The sequence below is a fragment of the Chironomus tepperi genome, unplaced genomic scaffold, assembly GCF_022539635.2.
Source record: "Chironomus tepperi strain 1889 unplaced genomic scaffold, CSIRO-AGI_Ctep_v1 contig_261, whole genome shotgun sequence".
Taxonomy (NCBI): Eukaryota; Metazoa; Arthropoda; class Insecta; order Diptera; family Chironomidae; genus Chironomus; species Chironomus tepperi.
In genome coordinates, this window is record NW_027226383.1 from 778,236 (window position 1) to 795,624 (window position 17,389).

General features: G+C 29.3%; 1 protein-coding gene across 8 annotated transcripts in view; it reads left to right on the top strand.

Annotated features, from left to right (window-relative positions):
* bru3 (bruno 3) overlaps positions 1 to 17,389 on the top strand; it is a 286,566-nt gene that overhangs the window by 43,673 nt on the left and 225,504 nt on the right. For all 8 annotated transcript variants that reach the window (XM_070641954.1, XM_070641960.1, XM_070641959.1 and 5 more), the window contains exon 2: positions 14,954 to 15,169. In XM_070641954.1, coding sequence (XP_070498055.1) covers positions 15,139 to 15,169 — 31 coding nt within the window. In that variant the 5' untranslated portion in view covers positions 14,954 to 15,138. The remainder of the gene's footprint in view (positions 1 to 14,953; positions 15,170 to 17,389) is intronic.

Here is a 17,389-nt window from a genome sequence, read left to right on the forward strand (position 1 = left end):
TTGGAAAGGTTTAGGTTGAAGAAGTGAGAACGTTGCTCAGTTTGTCTATTCATTTATTTGATTTTTTTATTGAAGTTTCATGAAAAATGACTTGTCGAATTAGTTGAATGGAAATTTGTGTATTGAACTCACACGTAGCATCTAATTTTCATGATCTAATGCACGAGTTGATAGATATTGATTTTTAGTAGTGTGTTGTTCGATTTCGAAATTTGTAATTTACAAAACTCTCTTAGTTTTTAAAAAAAAAAAGTGAAAATTGTCACAAATGCGATTTTCTATCCAATTGACTCAATAAATCTCAGTATCTTTTATTATCTCGCTTCCTACAACTAAGGTCTAGTGTCAGAAAATTCTTCCTTTTCATAAATCTGCATTAAATGTGCTTTTTCTATATTTAAACGTTAAAAAGACGAGATTTGAATGAGTAAGGTTAATGCAAGAATGAGAACATGACTGAAGTAGGGTTGTAAACAATAAGCAGATCGAGCATTTTTGCTGCTTGAAAGAATCTTCATAGAAAATTTTCCAACAATGAAAAAAATCATTTTATTTCTCTGATAGAAATTTTTTTTATATCTCATTCTAATGCGTAAATTCTGCGTACTTTGTTGTTGCTGTTAACACACGCTTAAGATTCCAAACGTGAGATATTGAAAAGGTTGAAAAATCTACGAAAGGCTAAATGATTATTATCATTATTATTTTCCGCTATTTTCTTTTCTCCTTTTTCTTTCTATTTTTGAGATTATGATTATAGAGGTGACGTTGTTTTCTGAAACTAAATTAACTTTTTTTTTTCTTCTTCGTTATTCTCGTCTCTAACAAGATTCTGCCAATATTTTTGATTTACTTCAAGGCGCTTATAAACTTTAGTGTTATAAGGGCATAAACTCTGAGTGAATGAGAATCGTGGAAGTAATTCGGTTATATAAGATTTTGCGATAGTTGTGATTACGCAATTCGGTTTATAAGCTATGAGAGGTATAAAATTTCTTATTGTTATTATCAACTTCCTCTCGTGAATTTTATTTTGATGATATTGAGACATGAAAAGTTATAATTTTTGGAAAACTATTTATTGCTTTGTGTTGTGGATTTTATAGGATTGGCAAAAATTTTATCACTAAAAATTGCTAGACCTTAACCTTTGTTTGAGTGAAAATTTCAATTATTTTCTAATAAATCAACTATTTTTTTAAACTTGTAATGCTTCAGCTTCAAATGCCTAGAGAATTTACAACCAGACTGTTTTATATTCCATATAAAATTTTAGAACATAAATTTATATTTATATCATTTTACAAATTTACATTTTTCACCCTATGTCGCATGTTCCGTATGAATATTCGCATTCAAACTTGGTCAACTGTTTCATTTGAATACAAATATTTTCTCTTTATCTACATGATGTATTTTGTCGTTTAAACCCTGCTTTTAAGGCGTTAAATTTGCTAGAGCATATCACTTTCCGTAGACATTCTCAACCTTATCCCATGTCACTTCCTTCAACTTTTTATTTTAGAATAATAAAAAATGATACTTTACTTCTTAAAGTCACATGTAGTAATTTACATAAGCGTGACAATTCACGAAGGAAATTTTATGCCTTAAATTTCCTAGAATAGAAAAAAAAGGAAAAAACAAACAACATTTTTCATTTTCCTTTACTTCTTTCCATATTCATTCATTCTTTTCCTTATCCATCCTCAATGTTTATACAAGCCACCTACACAATGACACAACGAATCACTTTAATGTCGAAATAATTCTCTTGAAATTTATTTTTGAATAGGCCCTAAAACGGAATGATTATAAGGCACGACTGTTCTACATATATAGTGTTATACTAAAGATGAAGTGTGTAATGTTGGATATGTGTGTCTACACTCACAGGTAGTAGCACATAAAAAAAATATATTCTCTCTGTTTTTCTTCTCCTCCTTTCGTTTTCCCGGCTGAATGAAAAATCACGTTGAATACAGAGAGAGGAAACAAAATAGTAGAAACGATGATTCTTCTCACCTTACATGAAATTATGTCGACATGTTTTGAATATAATTTAAAAACATTTCGTTCTCATCTCTTCTTCTTCATCCTCCACCCGTTAAGCTCAATTTTTCTTCTCCATATTTTCTATGTCTTTCTGCTTCATCATTTTTTTTTTTCAAGTGTATTGTGGGGATTTTTCTTCTTTTTTCACTCACTATGTGAGACGAGTTCTTTATTTGATTGCTATTTGAGGAACCGAGCAAAATAGAAGGATGAAAAGAGAAAAAAAAAGAAATCTACATGAAGCTCTTTATGCACGAATGAATTTTTATAGATTAAATTTCTTTTCCTGTGTGTGAATGCTTTCCTCCCACTATTTTTTTTTTTTGTTCAACATTCTTTTCTAGCCTAAAATTATATAATTTTCCGTTTCCTGGGCACATGTCATATTGAGAACATGTACTTATCTGTTGATCTAAAAAAATTCTATCTCTTTCTCCTGTTCTGCATGTTGTTCTGTGTCTTTTGAGATTGAACCGTTGTGAATTTTGAATATTAATAAATGAACATCTATACCTGCAGATGTTTTGGAAATGACGATGTAGGAAATTTGGTCTCTTATAAGAATATTAAGTTTGATGAGATTTTGCTCGTTTGTTTGGATCAGGTTTGATTGTTTTTGAATCTTAAATAAGATTTTGGTTCATTTTATAATTTTTTTAAATTTTTAATTGGATCACACTTATGTTCACTGACTTAGATTATTTAATAACATTTCCTATGAAATAATTGTTCAAAAATACTTTAAAAGCTTCAAATTTGCCAAATTACCAAATTACCAAAGGATTCTAGATTCTAAATCGATATTTGACATCAAAATATATTTTGGCTCTAATAACATTGCCCTCTTTACCAAAAAGAACAGAAAACTATTTTTTCTGGTTATTCATTAGAACACCAATCTTACAATTTCATCAAAAAAATATTATCAAGATAGTAAAAATTGCTACAATTTCTTTCATTCCTTCTTAAAATGAAAATTTCATAAGATTCATATAGTAAGCTCATGTAAATGAAATCTGTAATCTTGATTGTAGCAAACGTTGAACAACATTCGATAACAAGAATAACAGCAACATAGCAGGAACATAAAGAATAATATTATCATAATTGGCAAGTTAGAAAATGAGGCACAGACCTCAAAAAATGTTAGACATTATAGCCTGCTTACATTCACAACATATAATTATAATTGTCTTTCATGTTATTAGTTGACTTATGATTAGCATATATTTTACATAATTTTGATTAATTAAATTAAACATTTCATCGCGAGATTTAATTGTTAAATTGCTAAAAATCATGAACGACACACAGTAAATGCTTTAATTTTAAACACTAAAGCACATAAGAGCTTTAATATGAATATGGCATGAATGAACATGTTTTATAACCCTCCAAACCATTTTCTTTTGTTCTTTTTTTCAAAGCACGGATTTTTTTTTTCGCTGCTGCTCTCTAAACAAAAAAATAAAATTTTTCTGCCATTGAAAGTTCCCTTCCACCCATTTAATACACCCATAAATTATATTCACCCGCTAATCTATTTTATTATTTTATGCCATTTAAATTCTTTCTGTCATTTTCTTTGTTTTCATATTTTTTTTTCTCATTCGAGTGAAGATGAAATTCGTTGGAAAAAAAACTTCATTGTTTTTTGTGTTTCTAGCTTTCTGTGCTTCCATTAGAGACCTTCTTTTCAGATCATATACACGCTATTTCATTTATTCATTCATTTATTTATTAATATAAGCACATTCGGAAGCTCCAGCCCGAGATGCAAAGGATTAAAACAGAAATTGGATTGGATTTCTTTGGCAGACTAGTCCAGGGTTGATTAGTAATAAATACAGAGCTCGAAGATGACTCAAGTCGAATTTTCCATACAAAATCCTAGTCGAAGTCAACTCAACTCGAATTTTTCACTAAAAATCCTAGTCGACTTCGACCTCTAATCAATACAGACCAATCAAAACTGCTTCAAGCATACAGCTAAACTTATTAAGATCCAAACTCTATCTGCTGACCATAAAACCAAATTAATAAACAGCTCGGGCAGCACTTACACCAAACATGCCCATGAATGTAGGAAGCATTAATAGGAACACAAGAATTCAATGAGAGTAGCACAAAAAAAAAAAGATGAAAAGTTGAAGAGCGGCACAAAATAATTTGGGGTCAAATTCCATTTTCATGAGAAGCCGCAAGCAGACCAGAGATGTTCAAATATGTGTATGCTCTCATGTCCCTTCACTTTCAAGTCTCAATTTTCTTCTCTTTTTTTTTTTTTGTTTTTTTCCATTCCACATCTACTTCAACCACAAACACAGAACTTTTTTTTCTGTGAACTCTTCAAAATCCAAAAAAAAATTGAGGGTTTCCTTTTTTCCCCAGTACACACAGATAAAAAAAGTTATGATAGAACAAGAAGGCAAAAAATAAAAAGCAGCCCACTTTTTGAAATAGCAAGAACACACATTTAACACATAAAAGGCAAAATTGGCATAAAGGCGGAAAAAGACATTCTTTCGTATCTACATATCTATTTGGAACTACACACATTTCTATTCATGTATGAAAAAAATATGAGAAAAAAAATATTTTAATATGAACTTTAGTGGAAGGCCTTCCGGAGGCAGAATAAAGAAGCAAATGATGACGATGATTATGAAAAGTCCAAACATGAAAAAAAAAATCTTGGATGGAGAAAAAAATTGTCTTCCAAATTGAGGAAAATCTTTCTTCTGAATATGTTTTTAAAAAGAATATTCTCTTATTTCCTCTTGAAAGGCATAATGAGTTATCTAAATAGAAAGCATATGTGAATTGGAGGAGAAAAGGAGCTTACATATTCATCTCCATGGATTAGAGATGGGCAATTGGAATTTGTATTAATATTTTTAGCAAATAAGAGAAGAAAAAAAAATAATTCAATTTACTTAATATTGTTTGGGAATTTCTGATTTTGAGGACATATTAGATTATTGATTATTACAGAATATTTGTCCATAAACAAGATAATGAAGGGGAAGTTCATATTTTCTATGATTACAATTTTATTGGCATGTCGATGTAATTTTGCTGTGTAGGCAATTTTTGTCTTACTTCCTTTTCTCATTATAAAAAGAAAGTCAAGCAACAATAAAAGTATTCCTGCGCTTTTGTATGAGCAACGCCAATAAAATTGTTGTAGATAAATGAAAAAAAAAAATGCCAACAACCAATGAAACTCGTGAAGAAAAATGAAATCAGGATTGGCTGCAAGTTTCCGCATATGCATGTACTAAGTAGGTCAGATTCATTGCATATTATGCTGGACAATGTCGGTGGATCTATGTCATTAAAGAATTTTTATTATTAGGCTCTGAGATAGAAAATGAGTTGGGAATTTTACTTACTAGAATATCGATTTTTATTACATTTTCATGTTTTATAAGGAAATTCAAAAACAGCTGTTTTTTATTTACAGTATGTTGTGTTTATCGATTTTACAGTTGAAGGATGAAATGTTCTAAATATGTAGATAGTCTAGAATAGATAAAGCTGTTGACCGAGACTCGCTAGCGTAATGTTTTGAATTAATGAGGATTAAAGTCTAGAAAGATTCATAAAAATTTTGGAATGAAAAGCAAAATCGAATCAAAATGAATTTCCATTCATTGCCCATCCCATAAACCACATAGCCAAATTTTCCCATATTTGGCACTCAAATAATTTTTTTTTATCAAATATTTTCTGTAACTTTTTCAAGAAGAAAATTATAATTTTCCATATATCCAAAAATTTTCTTCATATTTTTTCTCTCCTCCTCTATTTTCTCTCTGTGTGGAAACCCCATTGACCAAAAAATATTTTCTTTTCTTTTTTTTCCATTCTCCTTTTGTATTCAAATTTATCTTCGTCTCCTTCTACAATCTTAAGAATGAAAAAAAAGAAAAGAAATAATTTTTTTGCATGTTCTACGAAGCGTGATTTCATAAATGACTGAATGAATGAATGAATTTAAGGTAGTACTATGAAGAAAAGACGAAATGACGAATGGAATGTTGTGGAAACACAACTGAGGTAGACAAATTTTTTTTCCTTTGAATCAAAACTATAGCTACAGCTTGCGAGAAAAAAAAAATTCTCTTCTTTCACAAATGGAAAAATATTATGGGGATTAAAATGAATAAAAAGAAACTTTGTCGTGAATGGAGAAGAAATCTCAGGTGCAACGATTCTGTTGGGAATTTCAAATCACTTGAATGTTCATTCTCCAAAAAGAATTTATCTTTAGCTAAGATTCTTGATCCTTTTTTATATTGTGGGGATAATATTGGAACATTTTGACTATATGAAAGTGGAAAGTTATTGTTGAGGTTATTGTTTATGAAGTTTTATTTATTCTGTAAATGGTTATGGTGGACAGTTGTAAATAACATATGACGTGGGACGTTTTTCTTATTGTAAATATGGTGGATTAGAAGTTAACGTTCTATGAAATTCACAAGTAGAATATTTCAGGAATTCAGGAGTAGAGAATCACAAAGATAGTCACAAATTGGCACTGCGATCAATGATCTGTTGTACTATCCCAAAGCTTCTTCAGATTGTCTATGTTCTTGATGAAACCAATAATGTCAGCGCTGTTTGAATATATCCTAGAGCACGAAGTCGACTCAGATTTTGTATGGAAACTTCAAATGAAATTTGAGTTGACTTCGAGCTCTGAATTATCCTCAACAACAATGAAGTCGTTTTCAAAGTGTTTAACCTGCTTCATAACATGACGACCTCCAAAGAATATGAAAAACCACAAAACTCAATTGTCAAATGCGCCACATCTCCCTCACATTCCAAATAACTCCTCATAATTTCTCAATCCTTTTATATTTTTATTTTTTCTTTTAGCGATGAAAAAAAAAAATTTCATCGTCAATGAACAACACTTTTTTCTTATTCAGATGGGGTTTAAGAAACATATATATCGTGCTTACTCATTCAACGAGTAAGTGAGAGAGAAAGTCGAAAAGGTGCATAAATGAAAATCATGTACAAATTTCTATGCTCAAAAAAGGAAACGATGAAGAAAAAAAAATAAAGAAAAAGAGAAAAGAAGTCTTCTCTATTCATTTTACTGATCCACACCTCACCTTTTGGGGTTTAACATATCTACATGTATACATGAACATGTGCTTTATTATTTTTCACTATTTCCATCTTTCTCACTCGAAAAACTGCTCAAATTATTACCGTGTGTTGATTTCTTTTCGTGCAATTTTCATACACAAAAAAAAAAGTGCAAAAACGACATGAGGGAGGATTTTTTCCGAAATAAACCTTGGTTTGAAATGAATAAAATGTATACATGAGCTTGTGTACCTGTGTGTTATTTGTTCCATTATAATTCTGTAAGAAGAGGATAAAAAACATGTTTTTATTTCAACATAAGGATTTGAACGTGAAAAAATAAGAAATTTTTTCAACAGATTATTATTATTGCTGTTGGCTTGAAGATTATTTCACAATTATACTCTCACTGCTACTGCTGCTGAAAGCTTTTCGGATTAATGACTTTTCTTATGATTAGAATTTCTTTTTCTTTTTATTCGACTTTCAACATACATGCAAAAGTTCATGTTGAAGTTCTGTTTCATGACTTTCTCGTGTGCTATGTGAGGAAAAAGCAGTTGAGAGGAATGGAATAATAGTTTTAAAGTTTTATGCAGCAATCTATGTTCTATACACCAAGTGTGATGAAAAGGATTAGTTAATTAGTAGATTTCATTAAAGTTTTCTTTTTTCTCTTATTCTTAAAAGTTTTTTTCTTCTTAATTCAGTTGTTCTTCTTTATAATTTCTTGAATTGCTTAGGGGCTTAAATGAGGAAAAAAATATATTTGAAATCTCATTTTCCACACAAATCATGATGCAATAAAGCAATTAAGTATGAGTAGATGAAAAGTTTCTTATCTTTTTTCATAATCTTAATAAAATGCAAAACTTTGTTTTTAAAGCTTTTATGACAAATCTGAAAATTTGTTTGTTGGTGATGGGATTTATAGACAGGATCTGGAGCTGTAGGGTGTTGATACCAGATTCTTGGTTGACGAACTAAAAAAAGCGCTTCCTCAACTACCAACTACTGAAACAGACATTTTTCTACGACTTTTATCTTGTGAATAATTTTCTGCTTAAGACAAGAGAAGAAAGGAAAGGATTCAGTCTTTTTTTTATATCGCCGAAAGGAATTTCGTTTAATTAACACTTTTCCTCGAATCCTCAACATCTTTTCTCAGTTGTCTTTTTTATTCCTCCTTCTCATCTCATCATTTTATCTACTTTAATGTACTTTTTAAATTCAATTCTGAAAACATGTCACACAAAACTAAAAACGTCATTCACAATGAATGTCAATAACCGATAAGAAGCTCGACAATAAATAAATTGTGACCTTTTTTGTGTCATCCCTTATAGATGGAATAAGAATGAGTGAGAGCGAGAATCTTCATGAAAATTTTATTGTCGTAATAAATTTTGAGTGCAAGTACAGAAAAGAAATGAGGAGCAAATATGAGAGAAGAAGGAGGACTGAGTAAAAAAAAAGAAAATAAAATAATTACATTAGAAAGTTGAACGCACCATTAGTTACGATCAATTTTATCATATTACAAGCGCCTCGAAAAATACACAGAACAACAAGAAATGGAAATAAAATGATGAAAGAAGAGAAAAAAATTTTTGTGAGTGAAAATCAATAAGAAAAGACTACGAGAGTATGAAACTAATGTTCAAGTCATTATTATTTTGCCGAATCACGTAACGATTTTTGATTGTCATATCGAGGCAACAACAAATGTATATACAACAGTTCACAATTCATAGAGCTATTTCAGATATGTATTTTATGTGTCTGTGAATATTTCTTCATCATAAATTGCAGATTATTCCCTAAACTTAAATTCCAATAACATTTTGGCAATTTTTTTTTGTGTTTTCTGTACATTGGTCTTTCTCGTTTCATTTCTGCTTTGACAGAATTGGAGGTTGGATGTGTGGTTGATTTGTTTTTTGATCTTGTTGAAGTTTTCTCTTGTTTTCCTCATTCTGACAAAAGGTATAGGACATAGGACAATAGTTTAGCTCGTGGAAAACAAATCAGCGGCTTTGTCCAATAGTTCATTAGCCATAAGACAGCAATAATCAAAATTCAAACTTATCCGAAAACCAAAACGAACAACTTTCCCAACTCTGAAAATTCTGATTCTGATATCTTCACTATATGCTCTTTTAATTCCTTTTACTATCCTGTCATTCAACCCTTTAATTTAATTCTCATTCGACACATTTTAATATCATTGTTGCACAATTCGATTAATATGCGATGACATTGAATTGGGAATACAGGAACTGAGAAGCAATAACGATAGTTGTCGTAGTCTTCCATCTGATTGACCTTTATTTCAATTTTCAAAATGCATGCAAAAAATCCTCTGTCTCTGACTACTTTTTCGGGTGGAGGGTTGAGGATTGAGTATTAAAAAAAAATCTTTCTACTCGTGCGGGAATTATGTTCAGTGAGATTATATTGAAAGTGAAAAATGCTCTTTCGAGCACAAGAGGAGGGATATATAAAAAGGAAGAGATTGAATGAGAGTGATGAAATTTTTTTTTGTATGATTGCACTTTAACGAATGAAGCACTCTGCACAAAAAATTCTTTTTTCATGCTATTGAAGAGGATAAGGAATGAATTGAAATCTGTGTGTTAAAGAATGAAAGAATTTTGTATCGAGAGAGCTTTTAAATTGTCATTTCATTCAACTTTTTCGTGTTTTTCTTTTGATCCTACACGTCTTCGTGCTGTATAGTGATTATGAGAATTACCTCAACTTTTAATGAATTTTATTCAATCAAAAATAATTCGATTCGATTTAATAGTTTCACCTTGAACTATTGATAAGTTATTTAATTTGATATAAAGTTGTGATCGTGTGACTTTTTCATATATTAGATAATATATTAGCAACTACATGTCTAGACATTAGCGTGATCACTAATTCTGTAAATAAAAATCATATAAAGGTTATTTGACACGAAAATGTGGATTGTAAAGTTCATGACTTTTATGTTTTGTAATCATTTTAATCGCTAATGGTCATTTCTATTTGAACTGATATTTAGTTTGATGTGAACTATAGTTAGCAGAAAATATATACTCGTTAAATAGTTCTATGTAATTAAATTAATACATAAAATACCTTGGTTATCTGGAATGGTGCATCTTTGAATTGATTTCGTTTGGAACGTGTTTATTTATGTATAGTTGTTTTATTTTTGTTAGTTTTGCATTTTACTATTAAAATTCAAAATTACTGTCAAAATCAAAGAATAAAATACTTTTAACCATCACTAATTCTTGGGCTTTCCAACTAAAAAGGATGGATTTAGGGACGGATCCTTTCATAGCTTATCATAAAAGTGTTCCTTAAAAAATAAAAGGTTGCCCACAACTGAATCAATTCATCATATTATAACCCAATCCTAAATTTCAAAATCACATTCACAGTTTTTTCAACATTTAAACTATTATTTATTCCCACTGTATGAATATATTTCACAATAAAGCATGCTCATGAGTCATGACATTCAAATGCTCGCTATAACTTTATCATCTCAATAGAATCTCATATACTCTATATAATTCATTCATGTATTGGTTGCTAAATGCTATGGAATGTTTTTAAATCCAACCAACATGATAACCTGAATCCTCGCCAAATTCTCAAATGCTTTCACATTAACTTATTCCTGTGAGTTTATTGAAGTACATGATTCTATGCATGATCCAGTTTAAAAAATATAAAAAAGGTATTTTGTTGTGTACATAAAATATTTTTTCTTTTTATACTTTTCTTAGTATAGATAGAATAGAAAAAAATTTTCATTTTGAGTAAAAATGTCATGTTATGCAAAGAGAATGAAGGAGAGGAAGAAGCAAAAAAAGAAATTTTTATTTATGAGCTTTCACGTGAAAACGAGCTTTCATTCTTGCCGTCATATCTTGTGTGTGTGCAATACACGACTTTATGCCTACGAATAATGATCTATATTGCCGAACACATTGTGCATTGCTAACTGACATTGCGTTGGATAAAAAAAAATAAAAATAAAGAAGGAAAAAAGTGAAAATTGAAAAATTATGCTCCATTAATAAATAAATCATTTAAACATGAAAAATGCTTTTGCCTGCTTTACGATCCGCCCACCTTTAAATTTTTATTTTTTCTTTCCTCACATTCCATTGATAACCCATTGGAGTGAGTTTAAACATTTACCGCCTCCCAACCACTTAACTACATTACGATAAACTCAATTAATATCATATAAAATGAATAATAATTTATTGACGCTTTTGTTCTGTTCTCGCTCGTCTGCCATAGCGTGAAATAAAAATTTATAAAATAAAACACGAAATGGAAATAAATTTTAATATATTATCAATAATTTTGTCACTGTTCAGTCACTTAATGTTGGAAGTTGCTGGAACTAAAATGAGTTGTGCTTTTAGTTGATGTTAAATGTGCCAGATATAAATCAATTCATTTTTTTCGGCATAAAATCAAATTAACCATAGATATTCAAAAGTTTTTTGTACATTCACACGTTAGTGCTAATGAAAATAAGTTTTTAAAATAATCTGGTTGATTAATAAAAATTTTCAAACTCTCCAGTGACTGATTAACAGTTAAATATTGAATTTTTATTAAGATTTCGAGTTTTTGTACTCTTTAAAAGCAACAAGTGAATTTAATAATTGACTTGAGCTGGAAGGTCTTCCAGCTTGAAGGGATAGACTTAAAAAAAGTGCGAGATCTTGATGATCTTTCAAACTCTGCATTAGAACATGCCTGAGTGACATTTGGAAAAAAAATTCCTCCAGCGAATCGTAAATTCGTATTTTATTCCAAGCTATTCTTCCCCCTGAGCCTATCACTCTTCATTCATTTCAAAAAATCATTATTAATTCAAAAGCACATAATTGAATTAGATTACGAAAAAAAAAAAAATTTATGAACACAAAAATTACAATCATTATCTTACAAATTAAGTAAATTGGGAAAAGATAATTTGTGTAAGTTGCGTGTGAATATGAAAAAATAACTATCAGAAATTATTCATCACGCTATTAATTTCTTTTTATCCTATTTGGTTGTCTTTTGTGTTGTCATTATTGTTGAAGTTGTTGCTGTGTTTGCGAACAATGAAGGGGATTTTTAAAAAGAGTTGGGAAGTAGTTTTAGTGGGTGTTATGTTGAATTTAATGGGGTGTTCTGTGTACTGTATTTAAATTCGAATTTATTTTTGAATTCTCAGTGAAATTTCACGATATTTCTAAAAAATTCTACACAAATTCACAATTTTTCCAAAAATTTCTTCCCAAATTTCACAATTTTACTAACTTTTTGTTAAAATTCTCACATAAAATCTTCTCCATTTCCAATTTCCATTGCTATACAAAATTTGTCGAATAATTTACGGTAACTCACCATCAAAACATTTCCTATCCCTTGCATACCTCACGTTTCACACAGCAACAGTGATAAAACCAAATTCAATATGAAAATTATTTTCTTTTGTCGATAAATGAACATTTTAGTTTCTGAATTTCCATTCATGATGCTTCATGCTACAGTGGATAATCGTTAATTCCCGAAAATTAGTATCGCGATGCATAATGAATAGATATGAGCACGAGAGAGATTTTCAACAAAAATTGAGAGAAAAAAAATTATTTTTTGTGCATTGATAAATCTACATATATTTTAGAATTGAATAATTTCGTCATGTGTATGTATAAGCATGCATGCTGATGCATTGATATAAAAAATAGTAGATATAGAAAGTATATAACTGCAGCAGTAGAAAAAAACTTAATACCAAAATACAACGATGAATAAATTCAATAAAAGATTTTCTAAAATAGTTTTTCACGAATATTTTATCCAATCAATTTAGTACTGTTTTATAATTTATGCAGCTTTTGCATTGGCGACTCGTTATTTTCTAGTATTGTATGGCAAACATCTATAACAGTATTTTAGAAAATTTTGCATGAATGATGAATGAACTTAAATTGTTGTGTTCTATTATATTATAGGAGAATTCACCAAAAACTATTGTTGCTTAATTCTATAAGACTTTTTGAATTGAATTTTCATTGTGCATTTTAAATTGATAGAAATTTAACATGAAGCATGATGTGATGAGCTATCAGCAATGATGCATTTTTGTTATTGTTAATATTATAGGGGAGAATATATATTTAACATTACAATGCTGTCGGGTATTAGACTGATGATTGAAGATAACTGTTGTTTTTAAATTTATAAAGCCATTTTTGAATAGTTTTTGCAAGGTTTTTGTCAATGTGAGACTGATTTTCAGTTTTAGACGTTTAAATCATGATAACAATGAATTTTGACATTTTTAAAGCATCGATTGAGCTCTGAATTTTCATCTCTTCCAATTAAACTTGCACTTTACAATCCGTCTCATAAAAATCAATCATCTTGAACTTATATCCATTTAGCTTTTAACACAAACTCATTTTCTCACTATTGAACACACCAAAAAAACTATAAATCAAATACTGAAATGCAATAAAAATTTATTTCAACAGCAACAACTTCTAGTAAAGTCAAATAAAAGGAATTAGTTCATAAACTTTTTCTTAGGAATTCGAAGGAGCTTAAAAGTGTAGGTTAAGCATTCCCTATTTACCACAATTTAATTAATCTCAATCAACTGCACTCATTTTTTACTTCTTTTTAATTTTCATTGTTTTCTATTAGATTTTTTTTCACATTCCGCCTCAAGATATGAAAAAGAATAATGGCAAAAAAATGGAATAAAAATGATTGTGAAAGTTAGGGAGTTAATTGAGATGGAATAGAGCGCATATTTTTTGAGTTATGAATTTTAAATGGTTGTGATTGGGTTTAGGGATTGTGGGAAAATGTTGAATTCAACTCGAACAATCCTATGATCGAGGAGGGTCTATCAGTTACCAGGCAAAATCTGGTATAACTGTCAGATGTAACCAGACTCCCTATCTAAACATTTCTACAATCAAAAATAGACAAAAAAATTCATTCTTCTCATAATTTCCTGCTAAATACAAAACATAAGCTTCACAAAGAAGTCTTGAACCAGAGGTCAAGCATCGCGTGCAGTGGTCATTTAATTAAAAATTGCAATTTCACAAAAAAAAAGTTCTTTTTAAATGAAGCAAGGCATTTCATGTTTTGCTAAATACGACTGCACATATGTACATAGATTTTTTTATATTTTTCTATTTTAAAAGAAGAAAATGTGGCAAAAATAAAAAAATGTGCTGAAACGCTGCTTTTCCCACATGAATATCGATTTATCGATTTTTCTCTTCAAATCTTTTTTTTCTCTCTGTTATGTATTGTATTCAAATGCCAGACTGTAGGTTTTTTTTTTTCAAAAGGAAAAAAAAGTGAACAAGAAGAGAAAGATGGAGATAGACACAGAGAGAATGAAAAGTTCATCAAAAAGCATTATTTTATATTTTCCATACACATTATGTCTGCATAACAATATGATGAGTTCGGAATAAATATTTTAGTCTATCTAACATTCCATGTCTGCTCATCTTCATATATGAATACATATATATTTAAAAAATATAAATTCAAATATAGTCCAAGATTTTTTATGGTGAATAAATTTATATTTCTTCGAGAAAAAATATAACATGAACCACAAAAGTTTTTCTTAGTCTTGTTCTCTCCTTTTTTTTGTTGTTCAAGTTTTTTAAGCATGATAGATTGAATATATTGCAGCATATTTATAAAAATTTAATATTTATTTCTTTTCTTATTCTCTTTTCAGATATAAAATAAGAAATATATCGATTTGCTGGAGCTTACAATAATATTAAATAATAATATTAACAATAATAGAATAGAAGAGACACTGAACGAATTAGTAGGAGTTTTACAGCATAAAAAGAAGTAGAAGAAGAAAAAGTCAAGTTTAAATATAAATTGCAATTTAGAGACGTTAAAGTTACCCAAATGTTAGCATATCACAACGAACAATTATCGAGTAAGTTTTGCTATTTACAATGTTTTGTTTTGTTGGAGAGTATTAAGTATGTTACAACAGCGGATGCTAAAAGGCGCTTTAAAATACCAAAATCTTTAATATTATTGTTAAGAGTGAAATGAAATGATGATTCGTTTAGTACAAATCTCCAAGTTCCCATATCGACTTGATTAAAATCCTCATTGCGAAATCAAAGTCTTTTTAGTCCCGAATGGACAAAAATACGATGTAACTAGTTGATAGCAAGTTAAAGTCCAGTTGATGACTAGTTCTAACGTATTTTTGTCCACTTGGGAGTGTTTTGAGTCCGGCTTCGAGGGTTTACCCTAATCATAGTAACGATATACTCTAGTATGGCCATACATAGTGTAGGACTGGGATTTTCCTCTGATATGATCATCCACACCAAGCAAAACCAAACCTTGGTTCACAACTCGCTTGATCATTATCTTCCAAAAATTCCTCAGACTCCGTCAAAATGCATTAAGAATCTTTTTGCAAAAAATTCCATTTTTCAAGAGAGTCTGAACAAGAGATGAAATTCTCTAATTACACAGAGCAAAAAAATGTGTAAAATAATACTTTAAAAACTTTTTTTTTCGTCTCCTCATGAAATGAAAATGAAATGAGATACATTGTGAATGAGTCACTGTGGGACGAACTATTTGTTTTATTTCATTATATAATTTTTTTGTGTAGTATTTTTTGTATGTTAAACTTATGATGATAGAAAATAATTTTACAATGAGTCATATACAAATATATATCTGTAATATGATAAAATATTAAGTTGATGTGCGCATATCATCATAAAATACATGTCATATGATATATGTATTGAGAATCTTATAACATCTTAATATTACATTTATGGATTTTTACACGCGCGCACTTACAAAAAAGTAAAACTCAAATTGTAAGGCAGGAATGGAAAGAAAGAAGGAAAATAATTCTCATTCACATCGCATTACCACAGAAAATGATGAATTTGCAGATCTATTACAAAAGACTTTTCCGAAATGAAATTAAATAAATAAATATCTTTATATATACGTATATAGATGTTCATGTGTAGAAGACATATTAAATGTGGTATTTGATGTAATATTCAATACATTGCCAATCATCATGCCTCAATATGTCGCGTCACTAATTTTATTTCCCATCCACTTATACAATATATTTATTTTATTTTATCTATCTATTAACAATTCTTCATTCTATCATCGTGTATCATCGTATACTTGCATATTGAGGTGGATGTACTATGTATAATGTACAGATATACAGTTCGAAGTAATCGATGAAAAAAATTATATTATGGGAAAATTTATTTCAACGCACCAGCCGTCATATATATTCCTGAATTGCATGCCTCCTTTTAGAAAAAATTAAATTGAGAAGGAGGAATTGATTCAATAAAATATAAGCGATTTTTTTCGAAGGTTTACAGTGAAAAATCCTTATTTGTGAGATTATATTCAACAGAATTGTAAACTAAAAATAAATTTATTAAAATTCACGTTTTTCTGCTTAAAAAGAGATTTGCTATTAAAAAATTCATACTCAGTCAGGCAAAATTAGCCTCTAAAACCCTCGATTCCGTATAAATTGGCTGAAAAAAAAAATGAAAAATTGAGGAACAGTGAAAAGTAGAGAAAAAAGGCCTGAATAAAATGAATGAATTGATTATACAGAATAAGGAATAAATTTTATAGGTGGAAATATCGATTCCTTCCGATTTTTATCAGCGAATAAGAAAGTTGATCAGTTAGAAGAGAAAAAAAAAATTATGTTACGTGTTGGTTATTGGAGCAATGTTTCTTACCCCGTAACGTGATTTCTCTTTATTGATTTAACATAATATGCCTCAAGTATTTTTATTTATATTAAAGTTATGGACTTGGCATATCCGTTATTTTTTTTTCTTGAGTTAGATTCAATTCTCATGAGATTTATGGATGCAATGAATGATAATTTAGTTATACTGTTATGTAAGGATGGGGTTATGTATTAGTGATGTGATTTTGCATCTGGAAGTTAAAGGACATTTGATTCCTTTTGAGGAAATGATTTAAATATTTTTATATTTTATTTCAATGCAATATTCCTGAAAATATTTAATCAAAATTTGACAGTTTCTTCTAAGGAAGCAACACTATTAAAATCATAATTATCATTCAAAAACCCAATTACAATAAATAAATCTCATATCATTAC